Raw genomic sequence first — 20,553 nt, 5'->3', positions numbered from 1 at the left:
TATGTTTTAAGACACTGTTTATACTTATCCAACAGAGGCAGAGAGGAAGTACATTTAGCTTTTCTGTACAGGCGCTTCTTTTTATTCCGTAATTGTTGTAGGGCCTTGTTGAACCATGGATTAGTTTTATCATTAGGTATTGTAATGAGAGGAACGTGCTTCTGTATCAGCGCAGAGAGTTTGTGTTTGAAAAGCAACCAGTTTTCTTCGGTAGATCGGTGGTTTCTTAGCGGGAAAAATTCCTCATAGAAAAATGTGGTAACTGCAGCGTTATTTCAACCATATTTTGCCTTACTGTAGTCTCTAATCTTTTTCGTTGATGTACCTGCAAACAAACAGGAAACCAGAATATAAAACTGCGGCGATATATATATATATATATATATATATATATATACAATTTATTTATATGCTGGAAACCTGAACGGGTCAGTCAACGAACTGTATTAATGAGGTAATTTATAAATGCAGAAATGAAATACGACATTGCAACTGTAAAGAGAAGGCCAGTGCTAAATCACGCGAACGATAAGTACAGTCAAGGCCCAAACAACTTCAATCAGCTGAATGAAACACTAGAGGTTAGGAGCAGCTGGGCTATTCTCGGCAACCCATTTCGAGCAGAAGGCGCTGTCGTTGTTGACAAATATACCATTGTGCACTTAACTTCCAAAGTCGTTATGCATGACAGCGTTCCTTGAAGAAAATGACAGCATGTCTGAATCACATATTTCCTTTTGTTTTTGTTGTCGCCGCTGAGGAGCTTCTGAACGCCTATAGCTCATCTGGATCGACTTCGGAATAGAAAGGATAAGACCTCACACACAATTTATGGCTACCGAGAACGTATTTGTTTTTCTTGAACACTCTTTTCATCAATGCACGGCGTAATATTTTTGTGCCTCTTGTGCATAGGCACTCCGTGTAGTGCAAAAATGAACCTGCTTTGCCTATTGTGAAGAAGTACGGTACACCTATCCTTACATTTGCTCTCTGACCATTTACCCTTGCATCCATGTAACTGATAAGAGTGCAAGACACTCAATCTGCTACCAGAAAATTGACTTCGTCAAACATGAAACCTGTGATAAACGCGAGAAATTCGGTGGTGCAGTGTAGCGTGGCAGCAAGTAAGTATATCATGTACAATATGCCGCGAATACGTTGTCCTAAGCTTAAACTCCCAATGCATGATACAGCTTGAGTGATATGTGTAAGAGATAAGTGCTTCTAGTGGAAGACGCTCTCCACTTCTCAGACGTATCCGAATATGATTGCTGATGTTAGTGAAAGTTTACGTGAAAACCTGAGAGGGCTCATGGGTCGAAAAGTTTACCGTTCGGTGTTACGGCACCAAAATTCAATGACACCAAAACGGATGGTGGCACCATTGATGGTTGAGCCCACGACCCTTGGCGGGAGTCGAACCAGCGACCTTTGGTGTTCATTAAGACAAATGTAATTGATGCACAGTTAATTAAGGCACTCGAACTCACGATCTGTGGTGTTAATAACGGCGAAGTTCATTAAGGCACAGTTAAATGCCGTAGAGATTAATAGGGCACTCGAACAAGCGACCTTTGGTGGGAGAAAACAAGCAATAGGAAGTAACAACGAATTCGAACGAGAATGTCAAGTAATTTAATGAATGTCTCATAAGCACCCAGTCTCTCGTCTTCATCCGCTGCAGCGTATGCTAAAGTGACTGCCTACTTTTAATGCGTAAACGTTACATAGCCCATTACGCGAAAATAAGGCGTTAATGTCGGCGCCGTGACCGAATGACGTTAACAAAAACGGCCGGCAGCGGTTGTAGTAAAAACCCGTCAAGAATACTCGGATTGACGCCAAATTTCTCAGGGGGGTTCCCGTAAACGAAGTATATAATTGGCTTTCAAAGTAAAATTTAGTAAACTTAGGTCTGGATGGAAATAGAACTCGGGCCTCCTGAGTACGGCACGAGCACGCTTCCCCGACACCACGGCGGTTCCATGGTTCTGGTTGACGAAAGGTGTGCCGAGTGCGTGCGTCATTGCACACGTCACGTCGGAGTCATCTGGGACGCGATCGGAGGTCTTTGTTCGTTTCGCGTTCTGTTCAGTTGCTGGGACGCCAGAAAGTAGCAGTATGAAACAGTTTTTGAGAACGGAAGGAGAGAGCAGAAAAATCTGCAAGCGATAAACCACTCCTAGTAGCAGCCGCCATTCAGATCCAATCCAATCCACGAGACGTGGGATGCGAAGCCGGTCTCGTAGCGAGCCGATGATCGCTTGAACTTCACATCTCTCGTCGCGTTCTGCTCCTAGCAGACGACGTGCTCGTAATCAAAATGATCGACAGGAGCGTGTCGATCATTTTGACGTCACCAACTCCCCGATGAACTCCCCGAACGACAATCGTCCGCGGAGTTCGCCGCTTGCCGATTGGCTGCTCTCTCCCTCCCGTTGTCACAAATTTTGCATACTGCCACTTTGTGACGTTCAAATCAAATCATGGTTTTGGCATGTAAAACCCCAGAATCCATTAAAACCCCAGAATTCACGCCCGTTGCAGTACAAAGGCCTCTCACGGTGACCTATGTGTTGCAGATTAAAAATATTGTGTACAAATGTTTGCCAGCAGACAAAACATTGTCATTCCTTCGAACCTCAACTTACGGCTTTTTATTTATTTGTTTTTAGTCACGATCTTGTTTTTTTCGGAGCTCACGTATGCAAGTCTGCCCTCCCTGTCCGGAACCAAAATGTTCGGCGATCCTACAAGGACAACACGTTCGGGATTCCCTGCTGCTCCTACTATAAGATCAAGCCTTCCTGCCATAGCGAACACTCTTCGGGGTGTCCACTGGGCAGCTCAAAGTAAAGCGGGTGGCGTTTTGACAGGCATCGTCGGTGCCCTCCGTGACGTGAAGTCAACACTACCGGGTGCCCACCAGCGCGTCACCAATGTTCTCGGGCCTTATTCTGGCGATGTCAGGGCGCCAAAAGAGCTTGTGAGCTTTCTACGAGACGCGGCAAATGCATCTGAGGAAAGCCTGTGGGCGGTGGAAAAAGGCCAAGTCAAAGCGCTGTCTCCAGAAAGGGTCAATGCCGCAGGGAAATCATGGGGCCAAAAAGAATATTTGGATCCACCTGCTAACCCAAACCAAGAGCGTGCTATCGTAGACAGTTTCTTAATGGCAGCTTTGAGCTCTTCAGAATATTGGCCCCACGTAGAAGAGAGAGCCTGGTACAACTTCTTCAAGTGGCCCTCGGAACGAAACAAGAAGTCGCTGATTGAAAAAATCAAGGCGGCAGCGATGCCAGCGTTTCCATTCGATGCCATTAAGCATCGTAACAGGGGCCCGCTAGAACGATTTAAAAGTATCCTGAGCGGTTAAGGAAGAATATCCACTGTGAAGCGTCTAGCATTACCTGAGAAACGTAAGGCGGTCCTCTTACGGAGTTACGATGGATCGTCGTTGCAAATGAAACGCCGTCGCTCAAATCTGTTGCTCTTCAGCTTGCTCCAATTCGAATGGACTATATTGAATCGAACAATCCATATAGCCAACAATTAAGTAAAATAAAGTACTTGATGCTCGTCGGAATACGTTTCTTGTTTGTTTTATTTTATTTCTGTCTGATTTCTTCTCCGGCACCTAAAGCTTTACGAAAGCTCAGGCTAACAAGTGGCTTAAAACAGACAATGGCACCAAAATTGCAATCGATCTGCGTTTAATAAAAGTCCTTTACAATATAATTTATAAATTACACGCACATCTTTCTTAGTCTTAAGCTCCCACAAATCTGTTTAGGTGAACATAAGTACGGAGTTAAAACATAATACGCGTCTTGCATTATGCGCATGTTTAGTTAAATGCATAGCAAAAAGCTAGTGATCTATAATTGTAGTGAAAAAAATTACCGTGCCCTGGAGAGAAGGTCAAGTCAATATGACCTTCTTGGAGCGTAGCCTCCGAGATAGGAATAAAGGCCATGTTAAGGGCAATGTGTGGGTAAATCTCAACGTTATTGACCTAAATATGAGGCGTGGAAGTAAGTGCTGAAGCCATAAATAAATGCCCCACGACACTGACTTCGCAGCTATACGAAATACTGTCTTATTTTGTTTTTATCGACAAAACGAGAAGTAAGCACGTAACAAAATTGACACTTCGTGGTGGCGGTGAAGCACACGCTAGCAGTACTGCGAATTGCATAACTAAAGATTTATGGGACGAACCTGCGCCTATAAAGCAAGCGACACTCGCAGCACATCGAAAGCGGTGAGCATAGTCGTAATCATGGAAAGCTGACCAGCGGGTCAATAGTGCGGCTTTCATACCGGACTCGGCGAAGGTTCCAGTGTTATCGCTGGTGCCCACGCGCCTTCCAGAAAGTACTGCAAATTTCGCGTCACGCATACAATCAGATTACACCAGGTTCAGTGGCAACAGACGCAACAGACACATTAGATAGAATAAACGATAACCTTCGAGTAAGTTCCAGACAATGCATGCGTGTCTTCGATTGAGCAATGTCCTTAAGTTGTTAGCTGGTGAAATGGCGCCCCCGAGAAAAGGATACGTAGTGAGAGGTGTCAACGAACCCCTCGTGAAAGGCATATCTACCCGATGCTACAAAAAAGACAAATAAAATAAAAATGAAGCACACGTAGTAAAAAAACAAGCAAACAAGGAAACAAACAAAGACCCAGAGTTTGTTAGCAGGGCTTACGAGGCGCACCACGTGGACGATTTCTAATCGTGCGCAGCGCCTGTGTACTTGCGAAATTCCGTCTGGCACAGACGTCATACAGAGCGCCAATACGTCGGACGATCTTGTAGCGTCCTAAATAGCATCACAAAAGATCCTCACTAACTCCCCGTCGGCATATCGGGGTCCACACCCAAACATGGCCGCCGGGATTGTATTCCACGTTGCGTTGTCGAAGATTGTAGGGCCGGCTGTCCGTACATTTCTGGCTTTGAAGCGGGCTTTGAAGCGCAGGCGGGCGAGTTGGCGTGCTTCTTCGGCACGCTGTAAAGAGGCGGCGACGTCGACATTCGCTGCTTCAACGGTGACGTGCGGCAGCAAGGCATCGACAGTCATACGCCAGTACGGTATTCCATGTCTTGTTGTGGACGTCGACGTACTATCAACCAAAAACGTTTACGGACGACGGGATCTCAGGAAACGCTAAATGTCCGAACAGACTTAAAAGTAGCCAGTAAAAGCGCACATGACAATTGTTGATCGCATACACCAGTAGTGATTGGAAATGGAAATACCAGGTTGCGTTTGGAGGCTGCAGAGATATTCTGCGTCAGATCCCTTTGTCCGTAAACCTATTTGATCGATAGTGCATGTACATCGCTAACATGTCGGTGGCGTCTTGTTCAGAGAGAGAGAAAATGATTTAATGAAAGGCAGGGAGGTTAACCAGGACTGAGCCCGGTTGGCTACCCTACACTGGGGGAAGGGAAAAGGGGAGAGAGAGATTAAAGGAAGAATACAAAGTCCGCTGTTGATATCACCGACGTTGCAACAGATCTCTGTTCTATCACTGCTGATCAATCAGTCCGGATCATAGACGGTCACTCAGTCCTGTAGTTTTCAAAAATCGCAGCAGCGCTTTTGTGGCCTTTTGCAGCTGTGATATTCGAGGCCATGGTCCCAAGATCTTGCTCAAGGTGAACGGTCTTCTATCTAGCCTATTGAGAACGTTGCAGAGGTCATGTCTTTCGTTTTGAAATGATGGGCAGTAGCATAGTAGGTGTTCTATAGTCTCATCGACACCGCAGGCATTACACTGGGCGCTATCAGCCATTCCAATCAAACACGTGTAAGCATTGGTGAACGCAACACCCAAGCGTAAGTGGTACAGCATTGTTTCCTCATTTCGAGGAAATCCAGGCAACAGCCGCAGCTGCATAGATGGGTCGAGAGAATGCAACCGGTGCTGGGTGAATTCAGTTGTATGCCACTTCTCCAATGTCATACTGTGCGCTAGCTTGCTTAGGTGTTGGGCTGCGTCAGTCCTCGATAAAGGCACAGAAACAAGATTTGCTCCTTCGTGTGCTTTCCTAGCAGCTTCGTCGGCGATGTCGTTGCCGGAAATACCGCAATGACCCGGCAGCCACTGAAACACGACGTCGTGTCCTTTTGCTATCGTATGGTGGTGCATTTCTCGTATCTCCGAGACGAGTTGTTCGCAGGACCCGCGACGAAGAGCTGACAAAAGACATTGTAGGGCCGCCCTTGAATCACATAATATTGCCCACCGATTAGCCGGTTGGTTGTTAATATAATCAATGGCACCTCGGAGGGCAACAAGCTCCGAAGCGGTCGATGATGTCACGTGAGAAGTCTTGTATGTGATCCTCATAGATTGTGATGGTATAACCACTGCGCCGGTGGAGCGCCGTGGTTCAGGCGTTCCGTTAGACCATTGGTCTGCGGGTGGTAGGCGGTTGTCCTTCGGTGACTCGTCTGGCTATACTGCAGGATGGCTTGAGTAAGCGCAGCTGTAAAAGCCGTTCCTGTGTCGGTAATAAAGACTTCTGGGCAACCATGTCGCAGCAGGATATTCTAGACGAAGAATGTCACTATTTCCGCCGGACTGCCTTTGGGCAGGGCTTTCGTTTCCGCTTAGTATAGATAACGTAGTCGGTAGCCACAATAACCCACTTGTTTTCAGATTTTTACGTTTGATAGCGCCCCACCGAATCTATCCCGATCTCCGTGAAACGGTGGGCAAGGAGGCTCAATTAGCTGCAGCAATCCCCCTGACTTTGTCGGTGGTGTCTTGCGTCACTGGCAGTCTCAGCACGTCTTCAGGTAGTGGGTGACGTTGGCGTTCAGGCGAGGTGAGTAATGCTTCGCCTGAATCCTCGCAAGCGTACGGGAAACACCGAGATGCCCTGCCATTGGGTCGTCATGAAAGGCGTCTAAACATCTGGCCGCATTGCTGAAGGCACAACCTGATGGTAGTTGGCGCAGACGGGCGAGAAATTTTCCTTTGCGTCGACGCTGTTATGCAACAAAAACGGGCACAATACGTGCCTGTATACCTTTGGAACAAAGTATGAAGCATCGTCAAAAGACTGCCGGAGACACAAGACAGGGTGCTAAAACAAATGGTGAGAGACAACTCAACCCACAGAGAGGCCGCCGCCAAAGTGCGATGGCGTCGTGCCCACCGCAGACGATCTTCGTCTAGGAAAAATACTGATACCGTCGTAAGAAAGACGCCACTTCCTGCAGCTGGTGCTCCCAAGGCGGTCACCCGCACCAACAACACGGTGTCTGGTGACGCAATGAATACGTCTACTGCAAACGCCTGGACAGCACTTCCGGCATTAAGTTCTCCAGCAGAACAAAGACCGACAGTAGACTACCGACGCACGAATGACCCCACAGATCGCGTGCAAGGCCAAGAAAAGCAAGTAATCGAAATTATCAACTCTCTAATGAAAGTCATTCGCGTGTTGATAAATGACATGCTGACGGCATCTGCTGGGGGTGCTCTGCAACTGGTGGACGGTCTGGGTCCGGTTCTTGCGAGCCTCGAATAGCAAGCACAATGGCTCTACTGTCTCAGCTATTCTTCAGACAAGTCAAGGAAGCGTCCATTATGCAATGGAATGCCCGTGGACTGAAATTTCGTATTGCTGATTTTAGTCAGTACGTTTTCGCCAATCGATTCCCCATCATTGCTTGTGAACTGAACCAAAGAAACCTGTCTGGCTCTCAGGCTATGAACCTTATGTGTCATCGACTTGTAATCACATTAGCAAGGTGATCATCTACATATGGTGCGAACTGACCTATGTTGTTCATCCAGTGCGGCCTGATGACAGTAATTAGTATGTCTGTTTCACTGTGAAAACACACAAACTTGCGTTTACTCTAGTGGGCGCTTACCTTTCTCCATCAAGTCGCTTCGACAGGAAGAGACTGAGGGACATTTTAGATACGACTCCTGGTCCATGTATTGTTGTTGGGGACTTTAATGTACGTCATTCAATTTGGGGAAGCATCAAGGTAAATTCCAAAGGAAGAAACCTTGTTTCCTTTGCATGCGACTATGAACTTTGATGTGAAATGATGGCAGTCCCACGTTTCTGCGCGGCTGGTTGTACACTCACTCGCAGCGTCCGTTCGTTCGCAGATATAGAAACCCACGGAATCCATCACATTCCTACCTACCTGAAGAAAAAGGGCCTAGACAAATCGGCATCTTGACATATCTCCAAGAAAAAATAGATTGGTCCGTGCCTAAATCACTTATGGAAGATGCTTTTCGTCCACACTGGAAATTCACATCGCCAAGGCCATGCAGGATGCTATGCGTTCATCTCGTCCATTGGAGAAATACACGGAATTTGAGGAGCCTCCGTGCACTCCGCCGGTGAGCGGAGCGACGCTATAGATGGACCAAATCGGTTTACGACTTTAGAGAGGCCAGGGGCATTCAAAAGAAAATTCAGCGTCGCATTGCTGTGCTGCAAAAGCACCGCTGGAAGTTTTCTGTGAGACTCTAGATCCACGTAAACCTCTGTCGGTTGTCTGGCGAACCGTCCGCTGACTTCGACCAGCTGCTAAACAGCGCCGTACATTTAAATGTCTAGCCCTCCATCAAGGACGTCGAGAAGGAGATGTAGCAGTAGATTACTGCGCAAGGATCGTGGGCCCGACGTTCCAGCCTTGCACACCTCTTCCTGTTGTTACCCCTGGCTCCCGAGATCCTCGTATGGACGTATTCTTTTTCAATCGAAGAACTGGAGGCGACACTCGCTGGGTGCAGGCGATCTTCGTCACCAAGACCCAATGGTATCACATATTCTGTGCTTGCAAACCTTGGTCAAGAGGCCAGAGATGCACGTCTTGGTCTATACAACGCATCGTGGCGTGACGGCTTGGTTCCTATCACGTGGAAATCCAGTCGCTTTGCTCCACTCCTCAAACCTGGCAAATCTCTATTGGAACGCTCATCTTGCCGTCCAATAGCACTGGCCAGCTGTGTCGGCAAGGTAATGCAGAGAATGATCCTTACACGGTTACAATGGTACATGGAATTTTACAACGTCTATCCAGAGGTAATGGCTGGCTTTCTACGCGGACGCTCGTCAATAGATAGCGTTATTGACCTTATGACGTATGTACAGCATCAGAAACACCTGAAACGAATCAATGCGGCCTTATTTCTTGATGTTAATGGTGTCTACGACACTGTACATCATCAAGCAATTCTGGACGCCTTAGAAGCTGTAGGGACTGGTGGGCACGTCTTTCGCTGGATGCGCAGCTATTTGATTGGAAGGTCTTTCTTTATTTGGACTGAAGACGGACCAACGCCGTCTAGCTATACCAGTCATGGTGTACCGCAAGGCGGAGTACTTAGCCCTACCCTGTTTAACCTGGTGCTCGTTGGTCTCGCCGATTAGTTAGCGCAAACCATGCTGCTCTCCGTATGTGCAGACGACATTTGCATGTGGCCTTCAGGAGTGACACGTGTACAAGTCCGCGCACCAATTCAGAAGGCTTCAACGGCCATGTCAACATATCTAAGAAGGCAAGGCCTGGCAATTGAACCTGAGAAGTGTGCACTCGTCGCTTTTGCTCGCAATGCATGGCTCCATATGCTTTGCGGATTAATGGCCAAAATGTACCATACAGACAATCGCCCCAATTCTTGGCGTCATCATTGATCGAGACTTGTCTTCGAGCCTTCATGTATTGTACATGACAAAGCGTTTGGCTGCCATTGTGGACCTTCTCGCGTTTCTGGGCGGGAAGTCCTGGGGCGCAAGGGTACCATCAATGCTGCAAATATATAAAGCGCTATTTTTGGGCTTCCAGCGGTACAGCTTACCTGTACTGGGAAATACTTGCACTACAAATAGCCGCGGACTTCAGAGTGTGCAAGCCCAAGCACTCAGAACTTGTCTTGGTCTCCCAAAAAATACGTCATCGAGTGAGACAGTGGCCGTTGCCAGAGACTCCTCTATGACAGTCTACATTGCTACAGATGTCCTGAGGGCACTCATCTGACATCTGACTCAGATTCCCTCACACCATCTTTATTGCTTGCCAGCAAAGAGGCCACATTCAACATTTACCAAAGTATAGTAAGACATAAGTCCTCTTTGCCATCACAATTCACGCCTGCTACACAATTATCAGCCCCATTGTGGTGCCTGCACCGGCCGCAAGTACAATTGACAATTCCGGGCATCAAAAAGAAAGCTGGAGCGCCGTTGCAGGCTTTGAAACAAGCAACTTTGGAACACATTTACAACGTCCACAGATTCCGCCAACATGTGTACCCAGATGCTTCGGTAAGACGCCACAGCTCTGCTGCTGCAGTCATCAACCCGGCAAAATCTGAAGAAATCAAGCTAAAAACTTCATTTGTTACCACCTCTACGGGTGCAGAACTAGCGGCACTGCGTGCTGCACTTGATTTCAATAATCAGGAGCCACCGCCACAAAGGGCAATTTTTAGTGATCCCAAAGCAGCCCTTCATTGCATACAAAGCCCAATGCGCATGGACCCAATGAACAACTAGCCTCAGAAATACGAGAGATATATCATCGCAGCCATGACAAGTGACACAACATAGTCCTTCAATGGCTTCCAGGACATTGCAACATCAGCGGGTATGACCAAGCCGACGAAGCCGCACGATCTGCGCATGAAAGTGGTCAATTTCTCTTGATTCCACTTTCGCGAACAGACGCTGCGGCTGGGAGGCGATTGATGTCCCGTGAATGTGCTTTGCCCCTGTGGGACTCGGACATTTTCACCATGTGTCGTTTGAGTTCGTTGTCTCCGGATATACGGATGCATCTATCGCCTGGATTACGAAGACGTGAACAGACCATGCTGTACCGTCTGTGGCTAGGCCTTACATTTACAAACTCATATGCCTGCCTTATTGCAATGGCCAACAGCCTCACGTGCCACATGTGCAACAGCAATGAGACGCTGGAACACATTATCTGTGTCTTCCCGAGCGCTAATGCCGAAAGACAAGTGTTGTGCAGAGTGCTGGACCAATTGGACAATCGTCCACTAACGGAACTAAAAGCTTTAGGTCAGTGCTCCGGACGAACATCCGAGCTGATAGCCTTACTCGCTTTACTAGGGTTCCTGCGGTCTACGGGCCTTCACGACAGACATTAAGAACGCCGCGCCCTACCGCTCTACAGTGTGCGCGGTTTGTTTGTTCTCGTCTCTACTTCTCCATGTCACCCCTTCCACTCTCTTCCTCTTTTTGTCCCCCTACTCCTTCCTCCAGTCAGGGTAGCCAACCGGAACTACCTCTGGTTAACCTCTCTGCCTTTCTATGCATTCTTTCTCTCTCTCTCTCGGTCGGTCTTCTCTTCCAATAACTACGCAAGGCTTCTTAGCTCTGGGTCTGCTCGCTGCTGTTCGGCGAAATCGGCGTCACTGGCTGTCCCTAGTAAATAGTCGTCCCGGTCGTCTTGCAACAGCGGGGCGATAGGATCGCGCGAGATGCACTCAGCATCAGAGTCTGTTCTTCCGGACTTGTATATCATGGTGATGCCGAATTCTTACAGTCGGAGGCTCCACCATGCAAGGCGTCTTGAAGGGTCCTTAAAATTGGCTAGCCAACAGAGAGCGTGACGGTCACTTATGACTTTGAATGGTTGGCCATAAATTAAGGGCAAAATTTCGTGTTAGCTCAAATAATAGCAAGGTATTCCCTTCGTGTCGTTTAATAATTGGCTTTCGCTTTCGACACAGCAACCAGCTAGCGTAAGATATGACCTTTTCAAGTCCGTGTTTATTCTTGAAAAGGACAGCGCGCTGGTCTACACTGCTTGCGTCGGGGTGCATTTCGGTATCAGTGTCTTCGTCGATGTGAGCGAGTACTGGCCGTCATTCCAGGCGCTGTTTTATTACTTCAAATGCCTCGACTTCTGGTATTTCCCTCTTAATTTCGACGTTGTATATTAAGTCAGAGGCGTCAGAGGCACCGCGAGGAGAGATAACTTCTTGAGAAAGCGCCTATCGTTGGCACACGGTAACACGGGCTGTGCGAAGTTTGTAATGACAGCTGTTTTCTCTGTATCAGGAAATACTCCTGGCGTGCAGAACAGAAGTTATTCGTAAGCGAAACGGCATTTCTCTGGCTTCAGGGTGAGCCCAGATGACTTGATGGCCTCTGTTACCGTTGCAAGGCGCTTAAGGTGATCGTAGAAGTTTGATGTAAGGACGACGACGTCGTCAAGGTACACTAAACAGGTCTGTTTAGTAATTATTTCTAATTGTATGGATAGCCTATCCCTAGACAATAAATATGTTGCTCTATGTTCACTCGCTTAAAACGCTTTGCGTGCTTTTCCAACCCTGAAATAAACCAGCAGACTTCAGTGACCGCATGGGCAGAGCTTTCTATCAACGGCATGCGAAATGCACGTGAATGATATGTCTCGGTATTGCTTCTCTTTCCAGTCGACAATGCTAACAACTTATGAAAAAAAAATTTGGTTGATCCTTCTTTCATAGGAATCGGTAGAACACGAAAGTGAAACGTGTCTTCAGAGACATGACATGACAAGAACTTTATTTCAGTCCTGAGGAACTAAGATCTAGGCGAGCCGAAGGCTCCCCCAGATTAAGTCGGTGGCTCCGCCCACGATGGGACCGGGAGACCAAGTCCCGTCGCGATGTCGTGGGCCCTCTGGACAGCCTGGTGTTGGATTTGAAGATTGCTGCTCTTGAGCGATTCCTCCCATTGCTCTTTCGTGATGGGTGGAGAGGCGTTAAGGGCTGGGCACAACCAGAGCATGTGATCAAAAGAGCATGAGTCATGACCACATTTGGAGCACGACTGTGAATGGTCAGGGTCTATCCTGTTAAGGGACCGGGGAGTGGGATACGAACGGGTTTGCAGAAGTCTGAGTGTGCTAGCCTGAGGTTTGTTCAATTTGGGGTGGGGGGTGGAAATTTCCTCTTGCCGAGACGATAATGGGAAACAATTTCGTGGAAGGTACATAATGGATCTTTGTGAATGTTGACCTCGTTCCGAGCCTGGCTACCCCTGACAGCGCGGTACGTGAAATCGCGCGCTATCCGGTGGGCCTGCTCGTTAGGAGTACATCCGAGCGGGTTAACTGAGGCATCTATATGGGCTGGGAACCACGAGATGTGGTATCCTCCTTCGCTGCTCTCCCGAGTTCTTTGAAGTGCTTTGTTCACAATATGGTTCGCCTGTTCAGACACTAGTACGGCCGAGAAGGATCTAACTGCTGTGCGTGAGTCCGAGAAGATGATAAGGGGAAATTTTGCGCTGTGAAAAGCCAGAGCGATCGCCGCTTCCTCCGCCACATGTGCAAACTAGTATAGACAGAAGCTGCATTAAGCAGGTTGCCCTCCGCGTCTACAACCGAGACAGCGAACTTATCCCCACTGTCATATCTGGCAGCATCGACAAAGAGGGCCCCTAGTTTGTGCTGATTGATCTTTTTAAGGATCGACTTGGCTCTCGCGAATCTTCTACCCTCGTTATGCACTGGGTGGATGTTTCGCGGTACGGGGTCAACCATGATGCGAGTTCTGGCTTGCTGGGTCAGGCTAATTTTGGTCCCCGGTTCATGTCTGGGTTGGATACCCGCTTCTTCTAAAATTTTGATCCCTGGCTTAGAGAACGACAATCTCATTATTTGATCCACTGTGTGAGCTTCTATTAGCTCATCGATAGTGTTGTGCAGTCCTAGCTCCAGCAGCTTCTCGGTGCTCGTGGACTGCGGAAGGCCGAGCACGCGCTTGATACCGGTTCTGATTAGAGAGTCGAGTTTGGCCTTTTCCGCCTTACCCCAATTAAGGTACGGCGCGATGTAGGTAACATGACTTAAGAAGAATGCCTGGTAAGCTCTGAGCAGATTGTCCTCTTTGAGACCGCCTCTCCGATTTGAGATGCGGGCTAAAAGTCTTAGGACATTACTAGCCTGTCCAGTGAGCCTGTTGAGGGCCGTCGAGTTACAGCCCTTAGCATCGATGTGGAGACCTAGAATCTTGATCGAGTCCATCCTTGGTATGAGATGTCCATTCTTAGCTCGAATTTCTATCGGCAGAGTTTTCAGAGGCTCAAGGTTTCTGACCCCTTGTCAGGACTGTCGGTATAACAGTAGTTCTGATTTAGCGGGGGAGAGTTCAAGGCCCGTTCTGGAAAGAAAGTTTTTTGTTGCCACCAACGCGCTTTGTAACGAGTGTTCGAGCATGGCAAGCGAGCCGCCCGGCGCCCAGATCGTGATGTCGTCCGCATATATGGCGTGACCCACGTTTGGGATTGCATCGAGGCAAGTGGAGAGCTTGTGCATGGCTATATTAAATAACAGTGGGGAGAGGACCGAGCCCTGCGGGGTGCCGCAGTTGCCTAGCTGGTAGGGCCCTCCCGAGACTGTGCCTAGTCGGAGGTGTGCCTTGCGATCCGCGAGGAAAGATTTGGTGTAGTCATGAAAACGCTGACCCAGGTTAAGAGAGGAAATCTCTGTTAGGATGTGTCTATGCGCGACCCTGTCGAAGGCCTTGGAGAGGTCTAGTGCCAGGATCCCTCTCACGTCACGAGTCTTCTTATCAAAGATTGCACTCTTAAGCAAAAGCATAGCGTCCTGTGTGGAGAACGCCTGTCTAAAGCCAATTAGGTTGTGTCTAAAGAGCTCCTTGTTCTCAATATGCTCAGTGATCCTGTTGTGTATCGCGTGCTCCGCAACCTTGGCGATGCATGATGTAAGGGATATGGGCCGCAGGTTGTTTATATGTGGGGGTTTGCCTGGTTTGGGTATGAGTACCACTTTTGCGGTACGCCAGTCTATCGGGACCTGTCCAGTTTTCCATACCTCGTTTATTTCGGCCGTGACTATCTTGATTGCCCTATCATCCAGGTAACTGAGGAGTTTGTTCGTGACTCCATCGGGTCCCGGGGCTGATCTGCCATTCAGATTGAAGAGAACATGTCTGATCTCTGATACGGTGAAGGGTTGGTCTAGATCAGGTGCCGAGAGTCCCATGTAGTTTACATCTACCGGGCGATCTCCGTCTTTGGCGAGGGGGAGATAGGTATATGCTAAGTTGTTGGCTAATTCCCTCTCGGTGAGACCGCTTGCGATTTGCTTATTTATGAGCCTATCCGTCGCGAGGCTAAGGGTACCCTTAGACTGTTTATCGTTGAGTAGACTTTTCATTAAGCTCCATTTGCTACCTCTTCGCATACGCCCGTCCGTTTCGGTACACGTCTCGTCCCATTGCTGCCGGGCGAGCTGGGCCGAATAGGACTCAATCTCCTTGTTAAGATGCGCGATTTTCGCTCTGAGTCTACGATTGAGCTTTTGGGTCTTCCACCTGGTTGAGAGGGCGTGTTTTGCCTCCAGAAGGTGAGCTAGTCTCGAGTCCATTTTAGGAACCTCCAGATCCGTAGTGATTTCCTTGGTTGCTTCTTTAACTGCCTTGTTGAGATTCTCTAGCAGATCTGCATACATCTCGTCTGGTGGGGCTGTTTCTGCTCTGATTTTTCGAAAGAGATCCCAGTCCACATACTCATATCTGGCGGGCTGTCTGGATTTAACACGCAACAGAATTTCGAGTATGTGATGGTCACTGCCTAGCCCCTCCTGGAGGTTGTCCCACGTGCCTTCGATACCTCGGAGGAAGGTGAGATCGGGGGTTGTATCTCGACTAACCGAGTTACCGGATCTGGTGGGGAGCCTAGGGTCTGTTATAAGTATTAATCCGAGCTCTGAGGCGTTGAAGGCCAAGTTCGTCCCTTTTGTACTTTTATAACCGTACCCCCACTCCGTATTGGGGGTGTTAAAGTCACCCGCAACAACGAGAGGTGTGTTTCTCGCCGCCCTAGCCGCGGTGCCTAGTAATGTTTAGAATTCTCTTTTCCTATCCGATGGCGCGCTGTACACGTTTAGAATGAAAACATTAGTCTTGCTTGTTCTGCTGGGTATGATCTCTATTAGCTGAGTCTCGAGGCCCGCTTTGTACGCGGGGACCTTGTGCTCAACGAACGAGATGTTCTTTCTGATTAGAGTAGCAATACCTCTGCCCTTTTCTCCCCTGTATGCTATCGTGCGGTACCCCGAGAGACAAATTTCTTCTCCACATAGAGTTTCCTGTAACAATATGACTTGCGGCTTGTCCGCAATAGACCTGATAAGCTGTCCCAATGGGGCCTTGCGCCTCTGGAAACTTGCGCAGTTCCACGGCCAGATTTTCAGATTGTTTATATTCGCGTTCGCCATTTTGCCTACTGATGATGATCAATTAGCCCTTTAGCCCCACCTTCGGGTCTCGGGTTTGCCTGAGTCTGCATTGTCGAACCCGTAAGCCTGCCTTTGAGTTGGGCCTTTGGTCTCTCTAGTTGAGTTAGTCTCGTCTCCATCCCAGAGAGCATTTCCATCATGCGTCCTAGAGTTTTTCTATGGAAGCTAGCTTTCCTTTGCCCTTTGATTTGGCAGGAGGATCGGCGGCGGTAGCTGGGGCTTCGCTCGGCTCCGCCATCTCATCCTCATCTTCTGTCTCGCTCACTGGTTCTGGGTTGGGAGCTTTACGCTTGGGTTTGCCAGCAAACGGGCCCAGAGCTGTAATTTTATCTTCATCGCGGTTCGAGATTTGTCCTCTAATGATATTTAGGGCCTCCTTAAGCTCTGCGAGTTCGCGCCTGAGCTGTTGATTTTCCGCCTCAAGTGATTGGATTCGGGGATCATTCACATGCTCTGATTGTGCCTCACCATTTGCTCTTTTGGCCGTTGGAGTCTTCATTCCCATCGAGGGTGCTGTGCCGGAGCCCTTGACTTTGTCGGCCCACGTGGCCCGCTTCATGGTTTGGGAGCGGGACCGGGACCGTCTTCAGAGGAAACTGTTGCATTTTTGCTTCGTGAACTCATGGTTTGCGGCAACGAAAGGCGCACGATTTGTGGGCTGGCAGCCATGTTGCAGGTTTGTTGGCGCGCACAGTCCTGCTGGCGAGTGGCTTCATCGAAGGTGCGAACATTCTGGTCCGGCTACGTAAGGGGCTACGGCAACCAGTCGAGGTGTGACGCGCACAGCTGCAGGAATGACAGTGGCAGAGTTCGCATGGTGCGACGCGAATGCGCGGAGGCATTCTGCTTCACGCTGGCGTGTCTCTCGCCGGAGCAGAGCGAGATCCGCCCGGCGTCGTCGTTTCCTTTCTGCGCCTTTTAGCGTAGCAGTTGTCTTAGGTGGTGCCATCGCAAGCGAAACAGTAAGCGATGCACTGCTGATGCACGTTGAAACCAATCCGTTGGCGACGAGGCACCACAGGCTAATCCGACTATAACTGCCTACACGAGGACACAGACAGAAGTACATGGATTTGTCTCATCTTCGTGCTTGTGGATGTAGATGTTCTTGCGGCTTTGTTTATTGCGCATTATATGCCTTCATTGCCGTAAATTTAGAGCAATCAATACTTTTTGAAGTGCAGAAGACGCTGCGAACGCGCACTATCACTACTTACAATGGCCGCCGCTTGTCGAGACGGCCAAATCGAAATGCGCAAAGCGTCTCAATTCACTGACTTGCTCGCTAAAAATTCATAAGGGCGTTTCATGTCGCGTCTCCGTACATGCGTCCGGGCGTAATGGTTTAAATATTATACTTCTCTGCTAGGGTTCCTGTGTTGTAATCCTGCGATCGGAAAATTTTATTAATGTTTTTGTATGATTATTTATTTTATAATTATTGTATTATTGTAGTTATTGTAGGCTACACATCGTTCTTTATTGCATGGCTACACCGAAGGTGGATTTAAAAAATGCATTTTTTAAGTCTTCCTTGGCTACACGGCGTTGGAGCCTCCGCTGCGCTGTGACTACCGAAGCACTCCCTGTCGGCGCTCGGTAATGTCATGATGCCGTACGTCACTTCACCTCTCCTAGAAGGCGGTGCTGGAGTATCACATCCGCTACGAAATCAGTCGTGAAACCCGACATAAAACACTTTCGTGTTAAAAAAAGCTCATTTTTTTAAATTACAACATTTATAAGAGTTGGAAACGTCACCACTTCCATGCAGAAGTTATATATAATACCCTCAGTAACCGAAATGAGGCCAAGCCGGATTCACTCGAATCAGAATCAATAGCAGCCATGCACAGCAGAATTTATACTCGGGCTCACAGTAAAAAGAAAGATTCACGCAGAAACTCATCTGGGAGTTGTCTACGCAAGTACTGCTCCACTTGCTCGTCTCCACGCAGCCCGATGTCATTAGTCAATGTTATGAAACTTGATCTGGTCAGTGCAAACGCTAGGGCTGCAGCGACACGAACTGCTCGGAAGGCGGCGTAAGGTTAATTGACAACGCAAGCAAAGTACTGCCGGTGGCGGCGGCAGGTGCGCCGATGACGTTCCGATCATTGTAAGCCTTTATCTCTCTTTAGCGCCTTATTCATCCGCGTCGAACCATTTTGAACTGCGATCAACTGTACTCCGACGGCAGCTGCGTATGGTACGGCGGCGTTTGCCGATTGTTGAAAGCGTTCGGCGATGGGGACAGAGAGCGCTGACTGCTGATAGCTTTGTGAGCGCTGTATTCTCGCCGCTTTGTTCGCGTTGAAGAGGCAGCAGGAACGTTAATTAGTTCACTGCTACGGGCCCTCTCTCGATAGCGAACGTCATACAGGACGGACGTATTTCCTCTTTGGGTGAGCACAGAAGTGCTTACGCCTTAAAACACGAGCTACACTTTTGCCGGGAAGGTCAATCAGTATTACTGATAGTGAAGTATGAGACAGTTCTTCCAAGTGAACAATTCTTCAAGGTCACAAGAAGTTTCTTCAAGTGCACCTTATATTAAAGGTTATATATATATATATATATATATATATATATTATGACGCCTCTGTTGGCACGACGTTTATTCGGCCCGAGTACTCGGGAGCGAACCAGAAAAAGCACACACCCGATGATGATGATCACACATAACTGAAGATGAGGATCGCGCAACGTAGGATGATGCTGATAATATAGAGATGAACAAGACGTGCGTATTAAACGCCCACACTAATCCCCCCCCCCCCCCCTCAACGTGGAAGCGGCCATCCTGGCCGCAAGTCAAGGCGACGAAGAACGCCGAGTGAAGGGTTTCATGCGGGAGACATGAACGACCTCGGTGCTGCGACAACGGCGGTCGGTGGCGGCGACAACAGGAGTCACGCGATAATTGACGGGCGATGTCTGCTCCAGGACGATGTAGGGCCCGCTGAAACGCGGCTGGAACTTGTCGCACAAACCAGGCTTGCGAAGGGGCGTCAGTAGAAGTATTTCGTCACCAGGTAGGAAGGACACAACGCGATGGAGGGTGTCGTAAATGATCTTCCGGTCGTGTTGCCTGGCCGCTGTGTTGACGCGAGCACGCTGGCGACACTGAGCGAGTCGTGAAAGGAATTCTTCGCTAGACGATGCAGATGGTTTGACAGGAGCATCGAAGAAAGAAACGTCTAGAAGGGAAGTAGGCGACCGTCCGTAAACTAAGTAAAATGGCGAGTAGCCGGTGGTACGCTGAACGGCCGTGTTGTAGGCGAAAGTGACGAACGGTAGAAGCTTGTCCCAATTCTTGTGATCAGGCTGAATATATACGGCGATCATGTCGGTAAGCGTGCGATGAAATCGCTCTGTTAAGCTGTTAGTCTGTGGATGGTAACTCGACGCCGTTTTGTGGGTGGTACCAGAGGCGCGCAGGACTTCGTTTAAAAGTTGCGAGAGAAAGACCTTTCCACGGTCGCTTAGCAGTACTCGAGGAGCACCATGGCGCAGAATTATAGCTTGAAGGACGAAGTCGGCAACCTCCGAAGCTGAGCCAGTGATCACTGATGTTGTCTCAGCGTAGCGCGTCAGGTGGTCGATGGCGGTCACTATCCACCGATTTCCAGCTGCAGTAACAGGAAGGGGCCCGTAAAGGTCGATACCAACAACCTCAAATGGTGCGGCAGGACACGGCATAGGCAGTGATTCGCCGGCAGGAGCGGAGGTTGGGAGTTTGCGACGCTGACACGGAGAACAGGAACCGACGTATCTCGAGACACTAGTATAAATGCCATGCCAATAGTAACGGCTTCGAATGCGATCGTAGGTTTTGTGGAAACCGAGATGGCCAGCAGTCATGTCATCGTGGAATGCTCTGAGGACATGGGCTCGAAAAGAGCGCGGTAGAACGGGCACCCAGCGTTGACCGTCGAGGTGGTAAATGCGCCGATACAGCACGTGATTGTCCAGCTTGAATTGTGCGAGTTGGCGTCGAAGCCGCGCATTAGGTGGGCGAGAAGCGCGAGAGAGGTGGTCTATCATACGCCGACATTATGGGTCAGCCCGTTGGCGAAATGCAAATGTTTGATCGTCGTCCGGAGAAAGGCGGTCTATTGTGGCTAGAGAGGAAACCGGCGCAGAAGTGACATCCGAAGAGCTGTTTTGCGACGCAGTTGCCGAGGTGTCAAGTGGGTGCGCAGGAAGCGGGCAACGAGAAAGAGCGTCAGAATCTTGGTGCTTTTTGCCTGACTTATGAACAATGTCA

At 48.9% G+C, this 20,553-nt stretch overlaps 1 protein-coding gene across 1 annotated transcript; it reads left to right on the top strand.

The window, feature by feature from the left end:
• The first annotated feature begins 951 nt into the window (after positions 1–951).
• Positions 952–3,447, top strand: LOC119459659 (uncharacterized). The gene is made up of 2 exons (XM_037721326.2): positions 952–1,130; positions 2,682–3,447. The coding sequence occupies exons 1-2, from the start codon at positions 1,076–1,078 to the stop codon at positions 3,377–3,379; spliced, it is 753 nt and encodes a 250-aa protein (XP_037577254.1). The 5' UTR covers positions 952–1,075; the 3' UTR covers positions 3,380–3,447.
• The last annotated feature ends 17,106 nt before the right edge of the window (positions 3,448–20,553 follow it).

This window comes from Dermacentor silvarum, chromosome 7 (assembly GCF_013339745.2).
Source record: "Dermacentor silvarum isolate Dsil-2018 chromosome 7, BIME_Dsil_1.4, whole genome shotgun sequence".
Lineage (NCBI taxonomy): Eukaryota > Metazoa > Arthropoda > Arachnida > Ixodida > Ixodidae > Dermacentor > Dermacentor silvarum.
This window is presented reverse-complemented; position numbering and strand designations above follow the sequence as displayed.